Raw genomic sequence first — 24,912 nt, 5'->3', positions numbered from 1 at the left:
TATACATACTTTCACAGTCAAGTAAAAAATAATTTCTTTTACCTTTTCTTAACAGGGTGACAAAGCAGACTGTTTTTACATTGTAGAATCCGGAGAAGTAAAAATCTTAATTAAAAGCAAGGTGAGTTCAAATTGAGTGATTAGGTTTTGTATTAATCAATCCCTGATTTGACTGATTAATACAAGAGATGGGAAAAAGCCCCCCCCCCCCCCCCGAGTTATTTTAATATATTATTTTATGATCAGCATTATTCATGTCATGTAGGTTGTAAACTCTCATAGGTGTTCTGATGGAGCCAGAAGTCATTTTACTGAAGTGCAAAGGTCTTTTGCTTCTGTCTGCTGCTCTGCAAACTAACCTGATATGTGGCTCCATCCCATCCCCTCACACTGATACGCTTTCCTTGGCCTTAAGGGTGGAGACGAAATTTTTCTCTACATTACTATAGAAGACTGCTCATTACAAAATGTGGGGTCTGTTATCTTTAGTGGTGTACTAGATGTTGGCATTTGAATGGATCTCTGTACAGTCTGAAGCAGCAGGGGAGCAGCATGTGGTGCATGATAAAGCCTTTGTTAGGCTACAGAACAGCAGTTCCCAAAGCTGTAGCAGTAGATACCTGCCCATCTCAAAACTTGTGGGCTGGCACATGTTTTTCTTACCAAACTTGCAACTGAGCATGGTGTTGAGGTGTTCTACCATGACTTGGGAGCTGCTAGTTTAAAGACCTTGAAACCAAGGAGCTGTTGCACAGGTGTAAAGTATCTGGGATTAACTGTAGCCTTGTACAAGGACAGAGCTGTGTGCAAATAATGAAAACTGTGCTCTTGGACAGACTATGACGTGTAAAGAAGCGAATCAAGAAGTGGAGATTGCCCGGTGTCACAGAGGGCAGTATTTTGGAGAGCTTGCACTTGTTACCAACAAACCCAGAGCAGCCTCTGCCTATGCTGTTGGGGAGGTCAAATGTTTAGGTAAGCAGATGGTCTGTGTTTCTGGTCATACTTTTCTGTTCTTTGCTTGTCTCCTGGACCATTCTTGAGTGAGCAGCCATTCAAAACCCAGTAACCTTTTGGTAACTGGCAGTCAGATTCCAGAAGCCAGGAGCATGGGCCCGAGTGCAGCTCCAAGTGGAAGTTGGAGAAGCACTGCTGCTTCCTCATGGCAGATTTTCTGTTTTCTGTGTGTGTGGCTTGTACTTGTTTGTCACACATAGCCTTCAGGCCATGCTTTAATACCACTGTGGGGCATATTTGGCTTCTGTATTTGTCCTTGAGATCAGGTTTGTATCTGATTAATCTTGTTTATCCAAATAACAGTACAGAGAGAAATCAGAAACATGATTTCTGTTTCTGTGGTTTCTTTTGAAACCTTGGCCCTAAGTGGGTTTAACTGAAGGTCTGTGTTCTTAGTTCAAAATCCAGATTGATATTTGGTGTCCTTTTTGACAAACAGTCTTGTTTTCACCTCTGTTCCATTACAGTCATGGATGTGCAAGCATTTGAGAGGTTGCTTGGACCCTGCATGGACATTATGAAGAGGAATATAACACATTACGAAGAGCAACTGGTGGCAATGTTTGGCTCTAGCATGGACCTGATGGATCCAGGAAATTAGGCACAGGGTACCTCAATGCCTTCTTAGTTCAAGACACAGAAAAGCCTCCTATCAGCAACACAACTCACAAGGACAACGGACACTATGGAACAGTTACTGCTGCTGTTTTTTTGGGCATTTTAGAAACCATAAACAAGTCTCAGCACAGATGGATTGCTCACTCCTCCCTGCCTCCACTTTGCTGCTGGTACTTCATTATTAGACCTAGATTAAAGATGATTCTAACCCTATGTTCACTTACTTGGTTCAGAATGGCGTCTGTCCAACAGTTCAAGTGCCTGATACGAAACCCAAAGTGTGCAAGATTTAGAAACCTCCTTCCTTCTGGGTGTTACTGCTGGGATAAATTGTCCCGTCAGATTCTGTAGTGGGAGGTTGCCTGTTCTGCAGAGGCAGCCTGTGGAATACAAGCCTTTTATGGGCTGATTACCTTCATCTGATGCTTTGCTTACACAATGTAAAATTTGCTTTTAATTTTAGCATCTGGGTTTGAAGTTTAAAGTATCAATGGAGCCAGTGAATAAGATGGCACTGAAGCTTTGGTCCACCTGCTGAAAGCAGCAGGTGATAAATATAGAGAGGTCTTTAAACCAAGTAAATCGAGCTGGGGACATGGGAGAGTCTGCTTAGCAACCAGATGCAGAAAACATATTTTAAGTGTTTTCTGAGCAGCAAAGAAAATTGGTTTACTCTATGCTGTCCAACAAAGTGCAGTGGTTCAGATCAAATGGCCTGAAAGTGTCATAATTGTCATCTCCCCAAATTTGCTCCTTGTTCCTGACACTGAGTACATTTTATGGTGGTGAGATCACAATATATGACCTTCTCTTGCTTACAGAGTTCCTTTATACTGCTACATTTCCCAGGGTGCAGTTGTTGACTGGGTCCGTTTTAGTTTTAAAGCTTTTTAAGGAGGTGAATGTTTTGTAATTTAAATGAAGACTACTTCTGTACTTGTTTACAGGAGCTTTCCCCTAGTCCTAACATTTCACAGTATTTTAACTTCATTAGACACTTGAATGCTTCCAAATACCACATTGATTTGCTAAACTTTTCAAAAGTTGGCAACATTTGACTTTGTAAAGCAAATGTCTTTGCCAACTACGCAGTTGGTGTGTTTGAGGAGTCTTTTTGGTTTAGGTGATAACTAAGCTAATGATGTTTATCTAAAATACCTGTTAAATTTGCAGCATTTATTAGGTAGATTCTGTTTCTATAGCTTTAAGGACCTTAATTGGCATATGGCTGAGATTTTATCAGGGTATTATCTAAATAAGAATCAGACCATAAGAAGGACATTTTTATGGTGTACAAACAGAATATATATATTAAGACATTGAATTTGAAGGTAATAAATTTAGTGACCCTTTGAATTTGCATTCTTCCACAGCTCATGCAAAACATACTGGTGTTTTATGGGGTTATAAAATTTTAATTGTGAATACTAGTGTAACAGAACCTGCTCTTTTTATTCATGGCCATGTAAGCAAGAATGGAAGGATGCTAATCTTGAATTCCTGCTTTTAGTTATCACAGTGGACATTTCTCTAAGGCATGAGATGCTTAGCAGCAATTCTAAAAGTTGATTTCTGGACAGTTTTTTCCCCATAGTGGATGAGCTCCTCCCATTTCCTGCAATATGAGTAAGATGGAAAGTTGATAAATTTGAATGGCTGTTGTCCAGTTACTGTAATTGCAGTCATATTTTTATATAATGCAAATTATTTGTAATGGACACCACTGAACTTGGTGTTTCCATATTATTAAAGTCCTGGTCGTGATGTCTAGTGGCTGTTCTAACTGCATGTATTTTAGAACAGTGAATTTCACTTGCTTTCCTGGGCTGTTTCTTTGTCATAAATTACAGCCAAAGAAGCAGCAGATACTTTTCACTCATGCTTCCAAGGTTTAACACCAAAGAAAAATTGTTTTCATCACAGAATTTACAAAACCAAACAAAACCCAAACCAACATAAAAAAAAGAAGAAAATAAGAAAAAAACCACTCATCAGCTCCTTGCAGTGATAGCAGATGTAACTTTAAGATACTCTAGGCTCCATGACAAAGAGTTTCTGAAGCCAGCTCGTGACTGTCCTGTGTATCAAACATGAACTGGTATCTGAACCAGCCTGAGTTTCTGTGCTGCCTCAATTGTCATGTGAGCTAAAGAGAAACTTGCTGTGAATAATCACCAGCTGGCCTTTGTTGCTCCCAGGCAGAATATCCTCTCCTTTATCTAGAGGAGCCTGGCAGGTTGGGCTGCCTTACAGATGGATTCTGGTTCTTAATGCCTTTGGTTCTCTGCAGGACAGGACTGAAACCTCAAGCACAGGCAAACACAGGCAGTTGTTCCAAAGCTTAACTGAAACCCAGGCAAGGCTGATGTCAGATTCTTGAGATATTTCTGCCTGGAAGGCAGGATTTAATGGCTTCTAAAAGCCAAAGGAAAATATGAGAATATAAAATCAAAATATTGAGGTCCCACGTGAAAAAGAAAAAGCTTTTGAAGTTTTACCTTTCTCTGGGCTGCCTGGAGCAGTGGCATACTGGGCAATGCCATCCTGCATCCAGGGTTGGTGCAGCATCATTCTGTGGTGTAGAGAGGCAGCTGACTTTGAGCTGAAATAGAATGAGCTGCTAAGAAGGCTCATCCATTTAAGAAGTATAATGTGCAATGTGCCTGATTAGTTTGATCTAGTTTAACCAACCTGTTTGTACAGTTTTGGAGCATGAAGGTAGTGAAAGAAGCTTTAGTAAGATACTCAATATTGCCAGGAATCTGGTTAGAGCACCAGCAGTGAGCAAAATTGGGCCATGTGTGAGTGCTGATACCGAGTCCAGGCAGTGACTACAGCACCTGTTTGTGACCATCTGCCCCATCCCTATATCTCAGCTTGTTCCTTTGCAGTCTGTTCATTGCAGTTGTTGCAGAGAGTAAGCCCAGGAGTTTTGTTACTGGTCAGTGTTCAGTAAATCTGCTACTGAGTCTCTGAAATTGGCATTAAAGAGAGATTTAGTTTTTAATAAAACAACTCAGCAGCCAAGTGGGCACAGAGGATCCTGTTTTTGAGGCTTAGAGGAAGACAAATCTGTTTGTGATTCCCTGCTTGTCATTGTGGTGAAGTCAGTGAGAGGAACTTTCAGTGGTTAAATATCCTGGCACTTGGTATTTCTGTCTAATGTCACAGCACAGGTTTGAAAATGTAAAAGAACAAAAAAAGCGGAAGTGTTCCCTTCTTAGAAACACAAGTGCAAAACTTAAAACTTTAAAAACAAAGTGCAATTTTGCACAGAGGGCGAAAAACCCCCGAAACCCCTTTGAATGTCACTTCCATTCTTCCTTTTCTGTTGGCTGAAAGCAGACTCTCGTTCTTGACTTGTATTTGTAAACTAGTCTCGCCAAAATACAAGCACGTTGGGCTTTTTCACTTCAGATAATTTTTGTTGTTACAGTCACTGCTGATCATTTTAACTTTTTTCAAACCATAAATTTTATTTCAAGAGGCCTTCCCTGTGGATTTCCTCCTGGTGCTCTGCAGCACTACACTGCTATTTCAAGAGGCAAGAGAAATCACCTCACAGGAGACACTCAACACAGCTTAGCTGGCTGGAGCTAATTAATGCGCTACTAATTTTCCTCTGTGGGGCAGGAGGGGAATTAAATTCTGCATAAAGTTGCTACCTCAAGGCTCCAAGTGCTTTTAAAGGTCTTTCACTTGGGAGAATTTAATAAGACAGTTCTTAAAATTGGTCTGTTCTTTTGAGTTAAATGTTTTTGGGGGGGCTTTTTTGGGGTTCTTTTTTTTTTTTTTTTAATTCATTGAGGGACCCTTATTTTCATTCATTTTACTACTTGATTCTCAAAGGATGAACAGCTGCGAAGTTTGGTTCTTGCACTGTAGTGTTGAACATGAAAGAAAAATATCTGCCATATAAACATATGGTTTTAACAAGTTAAACCACTCTGGGGTTCAGCTTCACTTTTGGTTAATAAAAAACTGACCTGTTGTGTCCAGCCTTCCTGTACAGTCCTGTGTGTGCTCATTATTGACTTGCTGCAGCTGCCACAACCCCCAGGCTTACAGCAGCTCCCGGGATACACTTGGAATGCCTGAGTGAGTTCCTCTTGCCAGAGCCTCATGGAGAGCAGCACTTGCCCTAATGCAGTAACAGAGATCTTATATAGCACCTGACCTCCAAGTTTTACTGCTTGGTGATGAAATCTTACTAATATCTTAAAAGTAATACTAACTTCTGTAGGTATTGTTGGTCGCAATGAAACTGGTTGCTCTGGTAAGTCAGCCAAATTATCATGGAACTAATTTATTGAGCACTGCAGTAACTGCAGGTTTTCAGTTCCCAGGAGAAACACAGCATTCCTGAAGATACCTTGTTAGCCTACATTTGCAGCTACTGAACTTCATGTGGCAAACTGCCTTTTCTTTAACCTAACTAACAATCTGAAAATTACTTTGGCACGTGTGAAATTATATTTGCTTTTGCCAACGTTTTATTTCTGAACGTTTGGCAGTTTATGTCCAATTTTTAAGCCAGCCCAGGAGCAGAGTTCAGGTGGATTGTGGTGCCAAGCATGAGGAAGCTCTGCTGGAATAATACAGGACCTTTGCACAGAGTGAGCCATGGGAAGGTGCAGGCAAAAGGTGTCCTGTGAGCTGGGCCTTGACTCAAGCCTGTCATATGTACATTGGGCTGCTGCAGTGTCACCCTGCTGGGGTCGATGTTAATTCCTGGATAAACCTGGTAAAAGAAGATTCTGTGAAGTTCTTTTGAGGATAATGTTTAATCATTTCAGCAGAGCAAACATATTTCCATCCTTTCTGCTGTTTCTGTGGTAAGGATACATTTCATGCCAATCTTTAGAGCAAGTACAAAATACTAAAATCTTATTTTATCTCAATTAGCTGTTGAGTGGTGAGTGCAAAGACAGGCTGCCAGCCTCGTTCTGTGCATTTCTCAAATTTGTTTCAGCTCTGTGTCCTTGCAACACCGAGGCTAGGGCAGCAAAGTCTCCTCAGTGTTTGTCAACTGGTGCCAAGCTGCCCCTTTACCAGGAACTGCATCGAGACCAACCCATTTGCTTGGAGGAGAAGCGAAGGAGCATCTGTGCGTGCCGGTGTCCAGCAGCATGCTTGTGGTGCAGCCTTCCGCGTTTGCTTTAGTGAGGCGAAACGCTTGCGTGCAGCACTTGGAAGCACTATAAGTGCCCGCCGCTTCCCAGATATTCGCCTCAGGCTCAAACGCTGCTCTCGCTCTCCTCCGTCTCCGGGGCGGCGTTGTGGCCCGGGGCTCGGCGGCGCGGGGCCTGTGCCGGGCGCGGTTGCCATGGCGACACTGGTCCCCTCGCGGCCGCCGTAGGAGGGGCGGGCGGCGCGCGCGGCCCGGGGAATGGCGGCCGCTGCGTTCGAGCGGCGCGTGCTGCGGCGCGCGGCCGAGCATCACTATCTGCGCGTGCGCCTGTGAGCGGCACCCCCGCGTCCCGTCCCGTCCCCCCCGAGAGACCCCTTCTGACCCCTCCGGACCCCTCCTCACCCCTTTTTACCCCTCCGCTCTCCTTCCCGCAGGGAGCTGCCCGACGGCGGGGCCCGCCCGAACGCCGCCCAGTTCAAGCAGCTCGTGGTGACGGCGCTGAGGGAGCTGCACGGAGAGGTGGGAGCGGCATCGGGACCGGGACTCCGGGTCTGTCCTCGGCTGGCGGCTCCGGGCTGGGCCGGGAGAACCTTGAGGGAGCGGGCTGTTGTCTCCTGGGACAGCCGCTCTGGCTGCAGATTCCGGGCGAGAGGGCCCGAAGGAGCAGGCGGGGCAGGGCAGATGTACCGGGTTTGACCCTCCGGTGCCCGGTGAGCCGCTCGCCAGGCCCCGGTCTGACCTGCTCCGGGTAAAGCGGTGCGGTTCGGTGTCAATGGCTTCTGCCATTCCGGCAGTGCTCAGGGTCAGGTCGGACCGGGCTTGGAGCAGTCTGGTCTAGTGGAAGGGATCTTTGGCCGTGGCAGCGGGGCTGGAACTGGATGAACTCTGTAAGGTCCCTTCAGGCTCAAAGAGTTCTTTGATACTTGTTTTTAGGATTTGTGATATTGATGCTTTTGCTGTAGAGAGGCTTTAAAAAGACAGCCTTTTGAAAGCGAAGGGAACAGCTTTGTGGATGGGAAAGTCCACAGTACTGTTTTTGCTCTGTTTACTCTATTGCTGGCTGACTTTAAGCAGGTCACATCACCTCTTGGTCTGGTGTTTCTCCAGCTGTAATGTGGAAATACAAGTGCCTTCGAAAGAACTCTGAGAAGAAGGATGTTGTTTGAAATCCAGTGATGTTGTAGCTGAAGCATTTGTGTGAGATTTGAGCATAACTATAACACCTTTAATGATGTAACATGCTGGGGGTGAAATCAGTTGCTTGTAAATCATGATAAGAGCATAGGGTGATACTAAATAACATTGTTTTACATAGGTTGGAGCAGCTTTGCCTGTTGATGTCTTAACATATGAGGAAAAAACTCTGTCTGCCATATTAAGAGTAATTAGCAGGTAAGGTACAGTCAGTATGTGCTTCCATGCAATGAAAGTTTCTTTTTGTAAAAAAATAAAACTCTTAAACAAAGAATGGCTTTTGAAGAATTAAGCCTAACTTGCAGATATTTGCATACAGCATGCAGAAGATAATTACTGAGTCTTGGTAACTTTGTGCATCAGTACATTATTCCTGCTTTAAACTAGAATGGTTTTAATGGTTTTAAGACCAGAAGTAAGCATTACTGAGGTAGTGATTTGTAAATTTTTTTTTGTAGTAAAGATGAGAACAGTTACTGTAAATGGTGACGACAGCTGCAGGTGATTTAGGTGACGACAGCTGCAGGTGATTTAGGTGAAGAACAAGCTTAAATGCACAAAGAGAGAACAAGAACAGTGCTGGTAAAGTGAACTTGAGGTTGCAGTACATATCTCTGTGTCAAAGACAAGAGACTGCAGTCACTGCAATAATCCTTCAAGATACAGTTTTGCTACTAGAACTCTAATGAAATTACCTGCTGTGAAACTATTAAGGGCTCTTTGTTACTCTTTGTTTCCTATTTGAGATGTCTATGCTGCAGGAAAACAGAAACCCCCAAATTTGATTAATATATTTTGTTTTCTTTTTATTTAGTGGCTTTGTCAAGCTGTGGAGTGCTCTAACCTTGCTGGGTTTCTACCAGAACAGGAGGTGTGCCTTTCGGGTGCTGCAGGTAAAGCCCTGTGGGGCTGGGTGGCTTCCCTCAGATGTCAGCTGTGGCTCTAAGCTTGGCAGACTACCTAGGCCTGCTGCCTTTCCATAGAAAGATGGCCTGGATGCAAAAATGCCTTGGTTTGGGAATGAAGTGCTTTTCAGTGCGGATGTGTGGGCCCGTGTTTGAGCAGCTCTCATCTTAAAATGAGTCTTGTACAATGTGACAGTAGTGCCTGTCTCATTACTTTATGATTTCAGTCCAGTAACAAGTCCTGATGTCATGAATACATCTGCAAGAAAATAATTTCTGGCAAGTGTTATTCATAACCCACATCTTGGTCCAGGTTTTATTTTCTCTACCTCACTTCCTGCCTTTCTAATGGTTACTGTCAACTGGCCTTGTTTAACAATGCATAGATGAACATGCACATCCAGAACTTATTTTTTCCCTGAGGATGCTGCTTAATAAAATGAGTTCTGAGAATTCTTTGTTTCTGAAACCATAGCTAGACAAAAGTCTGCTTAGGCATAGCTCTAAGTTTTTAATCTATCATGTAAATGGAAAATTGAAGTATTTTCAACTTTAAGAGCATTTGATAGTGGGTTTTTTTAGTTGCTCAGTTCTTGTTTGTTTTTTTCTTTCTCCAAATTAGACATCTCCGTTTCTACTTGCGTTGTCTGGCAACAGTAGAGAATTAGTCTTGGACTGAATGCAGCTGTTGGTTCGGCTGCATGCAGGAGAAGTTCCTGGAGATGTTGCAGCCCTTCAGGCGTGGGATTTCTGGAGGGATTTTCCAACAAAGAGCCTTGACAAAGCCAACGTTTATCAACTCACTGCTTGGACATCCCATATTCCAGAACTTACACATAAAAGTTGGAGACAAAGCTGAACTTAGCAAGGCTTTTACACAGAATGATGTAGTTACTTTTTCTTCTTTAACCGGCGACACAAATCCTTTGCATTTAAATGAAGAGTTTGCAAAAAAGTCTAGGTTTGGGAGAACTGTTGTCCATGGAGTTCTAATCAATGGACTTATTTCTGCAGTTCTGGGTACCAAAATGCCTGGTCAAGGATGTATATTTCTTTCCCAGGAGATTCGTTTTCCAGCTCCTTTGTATGTTGGTGAAGAAGTCACAGCTGCAGCGGAAGTGAAACGACTGAAGGGTTCTATTGCACACATTTCTGTATCATGTCAGGTCAGAGAAAGAGGCAAGACTGTTATGGAAGGGATGGTGAAAGTCATGGTGCCAGAGAGTTAGAGCTGTTCATCATGTACAACTTCAGTATAAAGGGCAGAACCAATGTACACTTGGTTTTGACTCACTTTTTTTTATGTGACATCACTTAAACCAGGAAATCTGCAACAGAAACCTTTCAAAATATCTGGAAGTGCACAAACAACCTGACTGGAACTGCATTTAAATTAGAGCTTTTACTTTCTTCACTGTGATGGGTTTCACTGCCAAGGTGAAACCAACAGAACTAGGCAATTGCTGTGAGGCCGTGGCACATTTAGACAAGTCATTTGTAGGGACATCTGTGGAGGGCAGGGACAAGGTACTCGGCAGACCTGAGATATTCTAGAAACACGTGGTTTTATTGCAAGGGTCGTGGGTAAAGAGGGCCTATTTTCAGCCACCAGCCTCAGCTGAAGCGAAGCCTTTAAAGAGAGAGGGAGAGAGAGGGGGGGCGGTATGAGGTAAGAGAGGTAAGAAGAGTGCCGGGGTCAGGGCAGGAGGAGAGAGGGAGGTAGAAGAAGTAGAGGGAGAGAGTGGGCAAGAGAAGGGGCGAAGAGACAAGAGAGGAAAAAGGGGCAAGAAGAGAAGAGGTGAAGACATAAGAGAGTAAGAGAGCGAGGACCTTGTTACAACACATTATATCTCCTTTTGTGTTGAATATTCTAATTTACAGTGACCAACCGGCACAAGATACAAGACCTACAAACTTTGCATGCAGCCTATGAGAACTACTAAATTACCATATCATCCTATATTCTAAACTCTAAAGACTACTCTTCTTATCTACTTTTTCCTTGATGCCTTGGCAGGGTGGAGACAGACTGCATTCTTGGGTCCTTTTGTTTTCTGTCCTTCAACCTATCTCCAGCTAATCACCGTCTTCCTGCCTCCCATGCCTACATCTCAAAGCTGGCCTTCATTTCTATTTCACTCACAGATTTTATATCTCTAGTATTTCTTACCAGACAATCATATCCATAAGCCCTTCCTGTCCCATCTTTCCCAACAGTCATTGTCCTGCCGCAGTGGGAAGTCTGGACTGGTGGGGCTCACACTGAGGCTGTTCTTTGTGGTAAAATTGCAGTCCACACCAGCAAAGTTCAGTTAAAACTTGTTCCTTCTGTACAAAGCAGCTGTATTGCCAACAAGCACCGGGGAGGGGATGGTGCTGTTTAAAAGTGGAACACAAGTGGAGGCACTGACACACAGGTACTGCAAGATGTGTTGTAATCTGCATGGCAGCTCCAGCTGGTGTTTCTTTTGACACTTGCTTCCCATAAAGAGAGGGAAGGAGGCTTTTAAAAAATACACTGTCACAAGTTGTACTTACTGTACTTGTACTCCTGAGGGCAAGAAAAGCAAGGCAGATGATTTGAGTACTATACAGCTTCTCTCTCCTTGCTTGAGTGTGTGAACATGGATTTCCCTTTGTCCATTGAAAGTACCTTGGTAGAGTAGACTTCTGGCAAACTCATTAGTAAATAATCTGTGTTAAATTATTTTAGTACTGGCATAAGATTATTATACCCTAAGGAACATTTTTTAGGAATGATTGAGGCCATCAGGAGCAAGGCCTCCTGTTGGTGGCTTATATTAACTTTCTGGAAAAGCATCTATTATCCCCCATCTTCTCTGCAGCAGAAATGCATTTGAAACTTTCCTTGAGTGCAAATAACTTCAGAAGTTGTCTGCTGTGAAAAGAGTTTCTCCTCAACCGAGGTGAAAGAAGGTTTCTGTTGCTTTCATCTGTTGATGAAAGCTGCTGGTAAAACGGCTGCACTGCCTGAATGTGCTGCACTCCAACCCCACATGTTAGTCACTGGAGCAGAGGGAGAGTTAATGTTTCAGGTGTTTGATTCCATGCCTTCTCTTTCCAAAGCTTGCAGTTTGGGCTGTTTGCAACCAGGAAGCAATAATTAGAAAGAGGTTTCCTTACCTCTGGTCTGTAGGAGCTATTTCACTTCCCGTTTCCTTTCCTTCTGCCTTGGGTCACTGCCTGTCACTGGCTTTTGCTGGACAAAGCATCAAAGCAGGCCCCCTCCTTATCCTGCTCCTTGTTCTGGTGGGAACAAGGGGGCTGCTGCTGCCTCGCCAGGTGAGGAGTTGTCTTGTTAAGGCCTATGGACAAAATGAATCAGATCTGTGTCTGACTTCCTGGTCACTGCAGGAGTAGTAGTTTGGGGAGTTGGGGTTGCTGTTCCAGCCTTGCTGCTGAACCACAGCAACACAGCCCATTTTCCTCTCCTCATGGAGCTGCTAGAGAGAGATATGGGGCTGTTCATGACACCTGCTCCAGGTGTACAACAGACTCCAGCTCTGCAGTTTTACAAGTGAGAGTAATTCCTATGTGTGGTGTAAAAAGAGGAAATGCAGATAGGTGTCCAACTTCAAGCGCTAAGTAATATTCAAATAGAAAGTTTTTTATGCTGCTCCAGTTAAAGTCATTGAGGAACTCAATTGTTAACAACTTTATATCTGTGTTTTGAAAAACAACCAAACAAAAACCCAAACCCCTGCCAAATATCAACTCCAAACCCTAAATTCTAGAACTTGAGTAAAGTATATGGGATATTCTGATTATTTTATTAACACAAAACACCCCAAAAGGTAAAGAGCAGCAAGTGCACCAGCCCTTATAATTTTCCCGGTCTCTCTGGGAGGACCAGCAATGTCATCGGGCTGATCCCCCCTGGGCTGCAGCCGCTATTGCCGCTGTTGGTGCCACCGGGAGCCGCAGGCACGGAAGACCTGGGCGGCGGGGCGACTCGCCTGCACTCACGGCCTCCCCTCCAGCCCCTTTCCCCGTTATTGCCCCGCAGACGAGACTGCTCGTGTCCCCCATCCCGGCCGTGTCCCCCATCTCTCCCAGTCCCTCCCTGTCCCCCAATCCCGGCCGTCTCCCCCCTATCTCTCTGTGTCCCCCATCCCTCCGTGTCCCCCCTATCTCTCCCAGTTCCCCCATCCCTCCGTGTCCCCCCCATCCCTCCGTGTCCCCCATCCCGGCCGTGTCCCCCCCATCTCTCCGTGTCCCCATCCCTCCGTGTCCCCATCCCTCCGTGTCCCCATCCCTCCGTGTCCCGCTCTCCCGGGGCGGAACCCGCGCGGCGCGGCGGGCGCGGCGCCCCCTGGCGGCGGGCGGCGGCAGCGGCGGGCGGCGGCGCTAAGGCCCCGCGGCGGCGCTGCCGTGTTGACAGCGGCGGCCGCGCCGGGAGCTGCCCCGGGAAGCGGGCTGGCGGCGCCGGTTCTCCGCTCCCAGCTCCGATATGGCCTTCATGGAGAAGCCGCCGGCCGGCAAGGTGCTGCTGGACGACACGGTGCCGCTGACAGCGCAGATCGAGGCGAGCCAGAGCCTGCACTCGCACACGGTGAGCGGGGCAGGCCGGGCCGCGGGGGCAGGCGGGAGCGGCCGGGGCGGGGGAGGGAATGGAGGGAGCCGGTAACGGGGGTGCTCGGGGCCGGCCGGGGCACGGCGGGAGCGGGGCTGGGCGGGGGCCCGAGCCGAGCCCGCGGCAGCGGGGCCGGGGCTGGCGGGGGCTGCGCCGGGGCGCTGCGGGGTGGGCTGGGGGCGAGGGGAAGCGGTGCGGGAGGCGGCGACCTCGCAGCGCGGGTTGCAGCGCCCCGGAGCCCCCGGTGGGGTGCGGCGGTGCCGCCGCCGCCTGGAGCGGAGGGTGTTCGGCTCCTTCGCCCCCTCCGTGCCCGCGGGGTTGCCGGGGACAGCCGGCAGCACCCCCCGGCAGGGACCGCCGGGGGTCTGCGGGGGCGGCCGCTGCGGGGTTCGCCTTCGCTCCCAGCGAGGCCCTCTGAGTTGCTGTAATTCCTGCTTTCCTCGGGGTGTTGCAGCCTTTGGAGCAGAGATGGGCTCTGGCTGCCGCGTTTCAGTGGCTGTGATGAAGTTACACGTGAATGGGCTGCGTTTGCCTCCGGGTCCTGCCGTGTGGCTGAGCGGAGGCTGCGAAGCTGCAGGGACCCCGCAGCCCCGGCCCCAGCGCTCTGCTCTGCTGCGGGGAGCCGCGGCAGTCGGCAGAACGAGCCCTGCCGTGACTTGGGTGTCACAGATTAATGCTTTTGGCATGCCCAGGACATATGCACAGTGCCTCCGTAAGAACTGTCTTCGAGCATGCAGTAATAATCCAAATTCTTTAATGTCCTGTTTGCAGTTATTTTCCGCTTTAAAAGCCGGATTTCATTATGGTATGACCAAGCAGTAGTGTGAATCAGAGAGCTGGCTGTCGTTTCTGATCCCTGCTTTAGCTGAGGGCAGGGATGCTGGAGAGGAGGCCAGAGGTACCTCAGCAGCAGGTACTCCAGTGGGAAGCTTGTTTAAATGGAGAGAGGGTTTCCTTCCATCCCTTACACAGCTCTGATTCCTGCATTGTGGGTCGCTTCCTGGTTCCTTGTATCTGTTGCATACCCTTAAGCTGAATGACAGTAACTGTAGATTCACCATGGGGTTTACAACTGGTTTCCAGATTGTCTTATTAAATACTCTTCATATAAATAATTCATGCCTAAGAAATGGTTTATTTTTTGTCTGAGGAACTCACGTTTGTTAATGTTCCAGTCTTTCTTTGAACAGAAGTTATCTATGAGAAATTGTGTAGAAGGTCTTGTGAATCTAACAGGCTGTGGCTCTCAATTGTTGCAACTCCTCTTCTTATAAGTAAGACTGAAGAGGTTTATTTCCTGGCAAGTGTGATTCTTTTTACCTGTTTCAGTAGCTGAAGAATGGGAGTGCCAAGTCCCGTGAGAAGTTGTGTAACTCCTAATACTCCCCAGTTAGTAAACCAGATTAAGTTTCATTGGTAACTTATTTCCTCATTATACTTTTTTTGTTACTGCAAATGACAATAGTGTTTTGTGTTCTTTGCTTTGGTTTGCATGATTCTGGTTAGAAAAGAAAAAGGTCACAAAATTCTTTCAGAATGATCACTTGGAAGAGCTTTTTCAATCCAGACTTTTCTTGTGTCATCTTGTCTGAGGGGGTCTGATAGCAAACGTTGCCCTCCCTCATCTTTCATTTCTGTGTTCTATTACTAACAGGTTTGCAGAAGAGTTCTCTACTGTTTCCTTCTGATCTTTTCTTAATAACAGAACGCTGGAGCACCATGCCTTTCGATTTAAAATCTGTCTCTAAGATACGTCTATTAGTAATTGTTTGTTTTATTGCAGAAGCCCTGTTGATAGCTGAAAGATGGCTTGAAGTGTGTGTAGCACAGATGGTTTATATAGAGCCAGTGTGGGATAACAAAATACAGGAAGCCATTAAAAGAGACTTGGTTTCTTATTTGATGTAAGTGGACGATTCTGTCATTTTGGATACTTCATCTTGTGTTTCTGGTGTCTGAATAGTTTGTTTATTGGTGGGTGATGCTGTCCCTGATTTGAACTTTCCTGATTCAAAATAAGCTGGAGAAATAAATCCTTGTCTCTGAAGAGGTGTGTAAATGAAGCCATGCTAAGAAATAAGGGTTGAAGTGTTTTTGCAGGGCCTGAAGACTGTATTTTACTTTGTTAAATTATAGTTAGAAGGAAGCAGATTGTCATTAACTGAATGCTTTTTAGTTTTGTTCCTCATTCCACCTCAAAGCGGTCTTCAAAAGACGTAGATTTATAAAATCCTTTATCCCAAACTAATGTTTGGAGAACTAGGCCTGTTCTAAAGCAAAGGCAGCCATGAAAAAAAATTCTGTTCTTTTGTCAGCAGTATGTATTAAGATTTTTGTAATATTGTTTACTGTTGCAAGAGTTGTTTTAAACTTGGGTTTCTATTTTTTTTTCTCCTGTAGATCATAGCTTCTAAAAACACTCATATGAAGATGGCTTAGGCTGAGTCTAGGTGCAACTTTAGAATGGCAACTGAATTAGTAATTATGTAAACCTTCTGTTGGTGCTGAAAATAGCCAGGCTTCTGAAAAAACAGCTAAGGAAAAGGTGAAGAATTTCAGGAAAAGCTCTGTAGACATGGTGAAGTATCACACAGAAGACCAAAGCTTGTGTTTAGTGAATAGTTTGCTTGTGTATTGTTCTAAGCAGTTTCTGTTAATTTAAATTTAGTACAACAGACTGGCTAAGCGTAAACTTCATAGCATTGAATCAAGGGCTGTACTTGGCAGAGTCTGAGTTTCTGTTTCCTGAGGCTGAAGGTGAAGCTGTAAAAAACAAAACTGAAAACAAAACCTGAAACTACTATGTTCTTACTTGAATTCTCCAAAAACCTAAGAAGGGGTTAAGCTATTTTTGAGGATTTGCACTTTTTGCTTAATAAAAGTGTGTCAACCCCCCAGGAATGAGTTTTTAGATTGTTAGGGAGCCAACTGCAAAATTATCTGATAGGCTCACAGGCTCAGCATGCTTCGTTCAAGTCAGAAGAGCTCAGAAGTTCTTACTGGACTTAGTACATCTGAGCTGGAACATAATCTCCATGTTTTTACGTTGTAACAAAGAAATTGTTCACTGAGGTTTTCTTCCTGTGTATTTATTTCCAGTCATATTTGGAAGAGGAAAATGATGCCTTTCTGTGTTTGCAAAAGTTGTTTCCCTGGTTAAGTGTGTTACAAGCAGTCTGAGTTTTTTTGGAATGTGCACTTAAATACGGTTAATTCTATAGCATGGTGTTTACCGAGTCCATTTCATTTTGAAATACAAAAAAACCCACAAAAAACCCACATATTGCAGGTGCATTCCAATGGCATCTCACCTAATAGATTTGAAATTACCAGAGCAAGCCCAGTCAGCTTCATCTGGCTCTTTATGCTTCAGTCACTAGCACTGCGTCAGAGAGGCAATAACTGTGTAACTTCCAGGGGTGTGCTGGGCACCTTTCCATAGCCATGAGTCAGTCTCTTTGTAGGTCTGTGTACCAACCCTTCTGTACAAAATGAAGTTGTGTTGCTATTGCATTCTTTGACTTCAATAGGAGCAGGATTACATCCAATGCACTAAGCCATTTGCAAGTGTCTCATCTTGATGCCAAATGTTGTGTTCTGACAACAGAGGCAATTTAAGCACTAAAGCTTTAATAAATTTTGGCTGTTAAACTTGCCTCATATTGCAATATTTAATCTGTGTGTTCACTATTTAATAGTGGCTTCTTTCTAAGCCTTAAAATAGGGTGCTATTTTCTTCCATGATAATCTAGACATTTTCCTTATTAAGAAGTGCACATCTGTATCTGCAAGTCTTTTCAGCAGTAAAAACACTGGTGAGTTGTACATATTCTTCTGAACATTTCTTAATTCTCTTCTGAAGTGATTTTCCTTTTTCATGTGTTTCATATTTTGAAACTGAAGTAGTGAAACAGCCAGCTTTGATACAGTACATTGTTGTCTTAAAGACATTTGGAAGTGAACAGCTGAAATAAATCCCTCTTTTAACAATCTCTCAGAGTTTTTAGTTTTCCTTAAGCAATGATGAATGTTGACATTTATGGCTTTTAGATTAGAAAAACGTTGAAAAAGCATATATATTTTTCCTATATTATTACAAATAGAAAAAAATGGAACCATATATTTCTAGGACTGTAGGGTTTAGTTTTAAAGCTTCTGAAAGATTTTGCACGTCTGCTTTGCAAGGAATTCAGTCTTTTCAAGGCTGCATTCACTTTGGACAAAAACAAACATGAAGTTACTTTTAGACATGGCTTTACAGAGAACAGGGAACTATGACAGGGAACTGTCATAATTCATTTGTTTGAGGTTTCAGAAATGTAGTTCCTCCACTGGACTTAGTCAGTCAGCTTGATTACCTCCCACCTCTCCTCCAGCCTGAGCTCACAAAAGATGACTCTTTCATTGCACCTAATTTAAATATTCAAAATTTACAGTTTCCACTGGTGAATCTTACTAAATAAGTACTGGGTTTGTAGGTCCTCTGGAAATTATAGTCAGAATATTAGTTTCCATATTGTACTTTAGTACACCCAAATCAGAATATTTTCTTTGGCTACTGAATATTTCCTGAAAAATAATGAGTAATTTCTGGTGAAGGTCATGGTGATGCAGAGTGCTGAAAATCTGTGATTTCTCATCTCCAAAGCTTTTCGTGTTCTCTAAGTTCCATTACATGTAAATGTGTGTCCTATTTTTTCCCTGCAGTTGTCCTACTTCATAGCTTTCACTTATTGAATGGCTGACTCATTACTACAGAAGGGATACAGTGTGTGAATGGGGTAACACAGACCAACACACACCTGCACAGTTTAGAAAGAAGGGAAACAGCAACCACTGCTGCTGCTCCTACCTCAGATGGGCTTCATGGCAGGTTGTGCAATAGCAAATAAATACCGTGCCCTGTAACAGAGAGGCCTCTGAGGCTGAGCAGCTCTCCTGATGTTGTTGCTACTTTTCACATGGGAGATTTTCTAAATAAACATTTAAAAGAGCTTCTTACTAGAAATTGTTCCAATCCAGCCTGCTTAAGCAGGGATTGTATTCATGCTTAATTAGGCTTTCCTCTCTTTAATGCTTATAAAATAAAGCCCTTTCAAACTTTTAGTTGATGTGACCTGAAGGTGACCTGGATCTTTATAATGGTTGGCTTTTCAAGCCTGTTGGATTAAACAGATGTAAAGCAGAAATCTGTGGAAAAAGAGACTGACTATCCTGAGCTGGAAATTCAGAGACTATTTGCTTGGGGAAACAGAATGTATTAGCCAATATTGTTGAGTCTCTACTTTTTATTACAGGAATCTCTTAACTCACAACTTTTTTTTTTTTTTTTCCTATTTTATCTCTGCAAAAGCCTTCTTTCCTGTTTGCTTCCTGTTTCAAAAACTAGGAATGGTGGTAAAGAGCAATTGTTAAACATTTGGAGTGCTTTGCTGTGCAATTTTCACCCAGGAATGTTTAAAAAATTTTGCTGAGCAGCTCTGAGTTGCTGATAATAATGTTTTAATAAGTGCTGAAACACCAGGGACTAATCTTGGTGAATTTTGGAAAAAAAAAAAACCCACAAAAGAACAACCACCTAAATCTTGGCTCTGTGTGAAAATGGGTAAGTTCAGGATAGCATTAATCCCATGCAGTGAGTGTGAAACTGTTACCGGCAAAAGACTGGAGAAATGCACTGTGGTTGTCACTGATCCATGTGGTTATTTGGAAAATATCCCTTTTCAGAACCTCTATCCAGAACTCTGTAGTACTAGGATGAAGAGTTTAGGAAATGACAGTGTGTAACTAGGGTCATACATCTTTCCCTGCTCCCAACCTCCTCCTCCCAGGACCCGTTTCAGCTTTTTTTTGACTAATTGGAGCAGTCAGGAAATGATCCCATAGGTAAAACTGCTTTCCTTGCTGTCTTTAAAAATGTATTTTGAGCTGCGGCAGGAATATCAAGGTTGTGCCATGAGGTGGCTTGGCAGTACTGATAGGAACAAACCTTACCTGAGTGGAGGGACCCGAGGAGGTTGTTTTGGGAATGGTTTTGTGGCCTGTCTTGTTGGAGGCTCCTGCTGACGGTGACCTTGCTGCCCGTGGGCAAAGCAGGGCAGGAGGTTGTCTCTCTTCTGCAAGCTGAGACCTTTCTTTCCCAACCAGCAGCTGTTAGGGCTCCCTTGAAGTTATTTGGTAAACTGAGTAATAGGAAAAATTCTGAGCTATTCATGTAGGAGTGAAAGATGCCATGGGAATTTCTACATCAGTGTAGCTAATATAGACCTCCCCAAGCCTGGTTGTTGGTGCTTAAAATTGTTTGCAGGAGTGAGCCCTGGTAATTTCTAGCTTTTTCTGGAAGTATTTCCACCCTGTTTTCCCACATTAGGTGATGCTGCTGAACAGAAATGATCCGGAATGTGCCTCTGTTTTCTTTATGCTTTCATTTATTTCCTATGGGCACAGTCTCAGTCCCACTATCAGGCTGTCTCAGAAGAAGATTGTTGTAATTCAGGGTTCTTTTTTCCCCCTAACTAAAACAGAATTTGGCAGAGTGATAAAGGCTTTTGTGCATTTAGACTTGAAGAGTTGAAAGCTCTTCTCTGGTCCTATGGGAAGCATATATCAGTGGTGCTAATTATAATCCCACGACAAGCTTGTTGCCACATGGAGGCAATAGGAAGTATCAACTTCTCACTGGAACTCAGCATACTCTGGTCTGCTGATTATGTGTAGCCATGGCAGATACTGGGAATGGGATTGTATTTCTCATCCTGGCTTTTCTACTGTTGCTGTTCTTTGACTTTCAAGCTCGTTACCAGCTTTGGGGGAAAAGCCCCTCAACCAACTCAGAAGACCATTTAGGCTTTTTCATTAGTTGTGTTGACAGGGTAGTGCTGAGTTGGACAATAATTCATTATGGTCAGTGCTGAGGGAGGACATGTGGTGGGTACTTAGCTTTTCCATACAGACTGAACTAATGGCCACACCTGGACAGTGTTTGCTCTTCTCTTTCCAGTTGCAAACCCTGTGACATATAAAAGGGGCTTGATAAGTGCATTAGGCCACAAAAGCAGATATGGATGGGAAAATGCTCAAGTAAGTGTGGGGAAAAATAGTTGTGACCCAAATACGTTTTTATTTTAATGTAATCTTACGGTGAGAATGAGCTGTGAGTCCCGAGTTGTTTGTCTCAAGGCTCTCCAGAAGAGCCGTGTTGACCAGTGTGGTTGTGTGCAATAAGATGCTTTGCTGGTTGTTTAATGAATTTGTGTTCTGCCCATCCTGGAGCATTTTCTCAGGGCACAATAGAGAATGACAATCATTGGATAAAGAGCAAGTGCTACAAGGGATTGAGCAATTACTCTGCTTCTTTCAAAATCCTAGAAAAGATGAATGACTGCACATGGTGAATCATCACTGGCGTGGTTTTTCAGAGAAACAGCCAATGTTCCTTTGAGACTTGATGAATAAGCAGTTGCTGCAATTTTGTGTCTCTGTGTGAAGTAGCCTCTTCCTAAAATGCAGCAATGGTCACAAAACAAGAAAAGCCACGTTAGTGGTGAATATGGGTTTCCAGGTGTCCCATTGATTGATTTCTGTCACATAGTTTCCAAAGATTATTACACCGGTTGAATGATATCAGCTCTGTGGATTTGGGCTTCTTGTTTTGCAGGAAGCTACCATAATTATGATTTCAAATGGGTAAGAGGAAAGAATATAGAAGGACCACGTCAGGCTGACTTTCTGAAAATAGGCACTTTAATTTTAATTTTACAGTTATCTCTCTTGGTTTGTGGCATCTTGGATTTCTGTAATTTTCCAACTAAGCTACAAGGTGTTTTAAATCATTCTGGTTTTCATGCTTAGTAGTCTTGTTTCTTCTCAAGGCTAAGGGGTTCCAACTTACTACAGATATCTGAGAGCTCTGATAATGAAGGATATTTTAAGTGAACTTTAGGAAATAGAATACCATTTTTGCCTCAGCGCACTGGGCAAAACTATATTTATGTTTTTCAGTGTAATAGCTTTTAGTTTAATTTCATTTGAAAGAGGAGAATTAGTTCTGTGAGGTTCAGAAGGCAAACTCCAAAAGCGGAAGACTCTTCCCAGTACGTGAAAGAAGTTACTTGTAACTGCATGCAGTGGATTTTTAACCATGCAGCCAAATTTATAATACTTCATGAATTAAACACTCAATTGAATTATCTGCTTGTAATGCAGGTACATGTTAGATAGAGTTATTGTATAGAGAATGGACAAATTTGATATTAAACACAAGGTGCTGGAAATGTTTTTTTAAAATTTGTTATTGTTTATTCATGATCATTTGGAATGCAGCATTAATTTTAACAGCTGAAAAGAACCTGTAGGTAATGCACTGAGCAGTCCTTTTTTATATGTGTAAGACTCCTGTTGATGTAACCAGTTCAGCAAAATTTTGGTGGCATTTGAAATCAAAAAATTACTCAGCACTTCACATAAACTATATTTGATAGGTTGTCCCTGGAGGGGTTGGTGGCACTCTGAGCCCTGGGGCAGGTCCTGCTGCCCTGGCTGAGTGTGGCAGGGGTAGTGAATGTGCTTAAAGGGCACTGGGGATGTGGCTTTTCCTACAACGTCAGAGTGGTACAATTAGAACAAAGTGTAAAAGCACAGCTTCTGGTGTGACTACTTCCCCCTCATCTGACTTTGGTTATCCTCCAGCTCTCCTCACTGTTGGAAATTTCTTTTTCTTAGGCAGAACTGTAGTTTTTGGCTCTCTATTTTAATATTTTTCAAAGTAAATTATGTGGCCATGGGATTAATGGATTAATCTTATTATTAATTAATAATAAGACTTAATAACACAGATAAAAAGAGCTGCAGTTGTGGAGTTTTATGTGTGCTAATGACGAAGAAGTATCTATGCTTTGCCAAGATGAATTTTAGTTTCTTATTAGTGAAATATCTAAATGGAGATTATAGCATCCTATAGGATTATAGGACTCTATATATCTATATTCTAGTCTATATATGTAGTATAATGTATATTCTATTATCTACATATTGTAGGAATATTATATCTATCTATCTATAGGACCTATAGGTCTATAGGATTTCCTTTTCTATAAAGAGGAGTGGCCTTGTTCATGATCTTTGAAATATCAGAAGTGTTTTCAAACTGACACAAAGTAGGGGTAAGTAGGGCACTTTTTTGAAGTATGTCTGAGTTGGTGTAGGAAATACTTCATACCTATTTTTGAGATAACTGGATAAACCTCAAATAAAGATGCTGCTATATTGACCAGGTATTTTTGACCAGATATTAGTCTACAAAAGGTATAGTGGAACTTGAAATGAAGAGACTGAAAATAATTGTGATTTATGAATATAACTGTGGGAGAATAATTAATTCTTAAAATTCAGAAGTGGCTCACTGAGATTTAGATATATCTGCACAGCTAATATATAAATATTTAACATTAAGTATGCATTATAAATGAAGAATTAACATCATGAGAAACAAGATATGTTCTAGTTACTCAAGCACATTCCAAAGCTTTTGTGGTAACCTTCCTAGTACAAAAATAATGAGAGGCTGTGCAGCTGTGGGTATTTACTGGCATTTTACTTTGTTATGATGGTGGCAATAATTCCTGGGGGTACTTGTTAAATATTGGAGGTGAGGAGAGAGGTTTCTTCAGCTGTTGTGGGTAGAGATGTGTGCTGAATGTGCTTTTGCTGGCTTTTTCTGTAACTAAATTAAACTGCTCAAGTGCTCCACAGGTGTGCAAGCTCCTGGAACTCTCCTTGTCTTCTATGCTGGGAAAGCAGAGTGAAGGAACTGTTAGGGATGGGTCTGAGCAAACCCAGCTCTGACCTTCCCCAGGGTGTTGGATCTGAATTTTCTGCATTTGAATGTTAGTTGTCATGTTTGAAGAAGTGCTTAATAAATTTCTTCAGCTCATTAGTTCTAATTTCTAATGACTTTTTTGTTTTATTAGGAATACATAATCCGTGTCCAGAGAGGAGTTTCAACAGAAAACAGCTGGCAGGTAATTTCTTAAGTTGTAGTTCATGTAACCAGGATTCTTTTTTAGGAAGAGTTTGAAAATTGTCTAACTTTTAAAATTTGAGCTGGAAAGAGAAAAGTTGATTTGGAATTGAGAACATGAAGTTCTTGAATTCTTTTGGTCAAAACTAAGAGAAAAACAGTATTGCTGCCAGCTACAGAGGCATGTTGTCTGCAGCTATTCTGAACATTCCAGGAAAAATGCCTGTCATGTGTCTCTACTGTGTGTTGGTACAACCATAATTTTAAAATCTCAAATGCCAGTTTGCCTTTCTCAGTGCTAAAGTCACAGCTCTGCTTACACGAGACCAGTGAAACCAAGAAGTAGTAATGGAGATGAGTATGAAAAGTTGTTACATCTAATGTGGCAGAAATGCCTTGTTGCAGACAACTTTGCTCACAAGTACTGTTTTAAGATAATTTTTAGAAATGCATTTTCTGTCTGATGGAGTTGTGATTAAAACCTCTTTTTTTCTCTCTGGCAATATGACATAAATCCAGCAGTTAGGCGTTTCTACAAAAATGGCAAAAGAAGATGATTGTAAATGGGAATTACTTTTCTCTGATGGGATTTCGAGGAATAAAATGCTAATGGAAAAGTAATTTGTTTCCTGAACTTTGTCTTGTATTTTACAGATCGTGAGGCGTTATAGTGACTTTGACTTGTTGAATAACAGCCTGCAGGTAATTTTCACTCTTCATATATAAATAAAAAATGTCATTAGAAGAATATATTCACAATTGTGATATTTTTATCTGGTGATATCTTTACATATTGTGTTGAAAAATAATTAAGAATTCTCATAGCTACAAAGAGAAACTGTGACTTCAAATGTAACATGAATGTGTACTTATTCACCCTTAAGTTTTCTCTTGTAAAATTTGAATTTTAGCATCAACAGGATCAATTTATATAGAAATGGAGGAAATTGGCAGATAGTGAATCTTTCCCTTCAGTCCTGTGACTTGTTCCGGTTTTATGCATTTTTATTTGTTCCTCCTTTGATTTGGAGAAAGCCAAGGCACATACCAACCTTATAAATTCAGCATTGAAGTGCTATGTGTCTCATTGTTTGTATTCGTCCAAAAGCACCACCAGATGCTGCTTCTTATGTGATGGTTTTCTGTGTCACTGAGGAGTGTTCCTTGGTCAGACACTGGACTTACTGTGTGTTTTCTCCTGCTTTTTAGGACAATTATTTCTTTTTAGTTTGTGTGGGAAAAAGCAGGGTATGTGAGTGTGTTTGGGAACAGGGGGGAAGCAGCAGCAATTAACAACTACAGGAGACAAACTCGTTACTTGAGATTTCCATACAGGGCAAGCAAGATAAAAAGTGAATGACATGATTTTTGGGGATAGATTTTTGTGGCTTTAAAATGTTTCCCTTGTTAAGTGTTTCATGAATTCAAGAGCTTA

General features: G+C 42.8%; 4 protein-coding genes across 9 annotated transcripts in view; all 4 read left to right on the top strand.

Annotated features, from left to right (window-relative positions):
• Positions 1 to 5,646, top strand: part of PRKAR2A (protein kinase cAMP-dependent type II regulatory subunit alpha) — a 60,387-nt gene extending 54,741 nt beyond the window's left edge. The window contains exons 9-11 of the mRNA XM_066326539.1: positions 56 to 121; positions 837 to 975; positions 1,485 to 5,646. Of these exons, the coding sequence (XP_066182636.1) occupies positions 56 to 121; positions 837 to 975; positions 1,485 to 1,618 (339 nt within the window). The 3' untranslated portion in view covers positions 1,619 to 5,646. The remainder of the gene's footprint in view (positions 1 to 55; positions 122 to 836; positions 976 to 1,484) is intronic.
• Positions 5,647 to 7,004: 1,358 nt separating this feature from the next.
• On the top strand, positions 7,005 to 9,573 carry RPP14 (ribonuclease P/MRP subunit p14). The gene is made up of 5 exons (XM_066326538.1): positions 7,005 to 7,095; positions 7,201 to 7,285; positions 8,082 to 8,158; positions 8,775 to 8,853; positions 9,488 to 9,573. The coding sequence occupies exons 1-5, from the start codon at positions 7,025 to 7,027 to the stop codon at positions 9,542 to 9,544; spliced, it is 369 nt and encodes a 122-aa protein (XP_066182635.1). The 5' UTR covers positions 7,005 to 7,024; the 3' UTR covers positions 9,545 to 9,573.
• HTD2 (hydroxyacyl-thioester dehydratase type 2) lies at positions 9,492 to 10,139 on the top strand. The gene has a single exon (XM_066326537.1). It carries the CDS (start codon positions 9,567 to 9,569, stop codon positions 10,092 to 10,094), a length of 528 nt encoding a protein of 175 aa, XP_066182634.1. The 5' UTR covers positions 9,492 to 9,566; the 3' UTR covers positions 10,095 to 10,139.
• A 3,133-nt stretch (positions 10,140 to 13,272) lies between these two features.
• PXK (PX domain containing serine/threonine kinase like) overlaps positions 13,273 to 24,912 on the top strand; it is a 34,543-nt gene continuing 22,903 nt past the window's right edge. For 5 of the 6 annotated variants that reach the window (XM_066326523.1, XM_066326522.1, XM_066326524.1 and 2 more), the window contains exons 1-3: positions 13,274 to 13,438; positions 23,428 to 23,478; positions 24,132 to 24,179. In XM_066326523.1, the coding sequence (XP_066182620.1) occupies positions 13,337 to 13,438; positions 23,428 to 23,478; positions 24,132 to 24,179 (201 nt within the window). In that variant the 5' untranslated portion in view covers positions 13,274 to 13,336. Of the gene's footprint in view, positions 13,439 to 23,427; positions 23,479 to 24,131; positions 24,180 to 24,912 lie in introns of all 6 variants that reach the window. The other variant, XM_066326525.1, reaches the window with a different exon arrangement.

The sequence above is a fragment of the Sylvia atricapilla genome, chromosome 11, assembly GCF_009819655.1.
Source record: "Sylvia atricapilla isolate bSylAtr1 chromosome 11, bSylAtr1.pri, whole genome shotgun sequence".
Taxonomy (NCBI): domain Eukaryota; kingdom Metazoa; phylum Chordata; class Aves; order Passeriformes; family Sylviidae; genus Sylvia; species Sylvia atricapilla.
This window is presented reverse-complemented; position numbering and strand designations above follow the sequence as displayed.

Excerpts from the sequence above, each read along its gene's own strand:
- HTD2 (XM_066326537.1), top strand. The coding sequence starts at position 9,567 with ATGCAGGAGAAGTTCCTGGAGATGTTGCAGCCCTTCAGGCGTGGGATT.
- RPP14 (XM_066326538.1), top strand. The coding sequence starts at position 7,025 with ATGGCGGCCGCTGCGTTCGAGCGGCGCGTGCTGCGGCGCGCGGCCGAG. Across the intron at positions 7,096-7,200 it reads CACTATCTGCGCGTGCGCCT|GGAGCTGCCCGACGGCGGGG; the intron begins GTGAGCGGCACC and ends TCCTTCCCGCAG. Across the intron at positions 8,854-9,487 it reads GTGCCTTTCGGGTGCTGCAG|ACATCTCCGTTTCTACTTGC; the intron begins GTAAAGCCCTGT and ends TCTCCAAATTAG.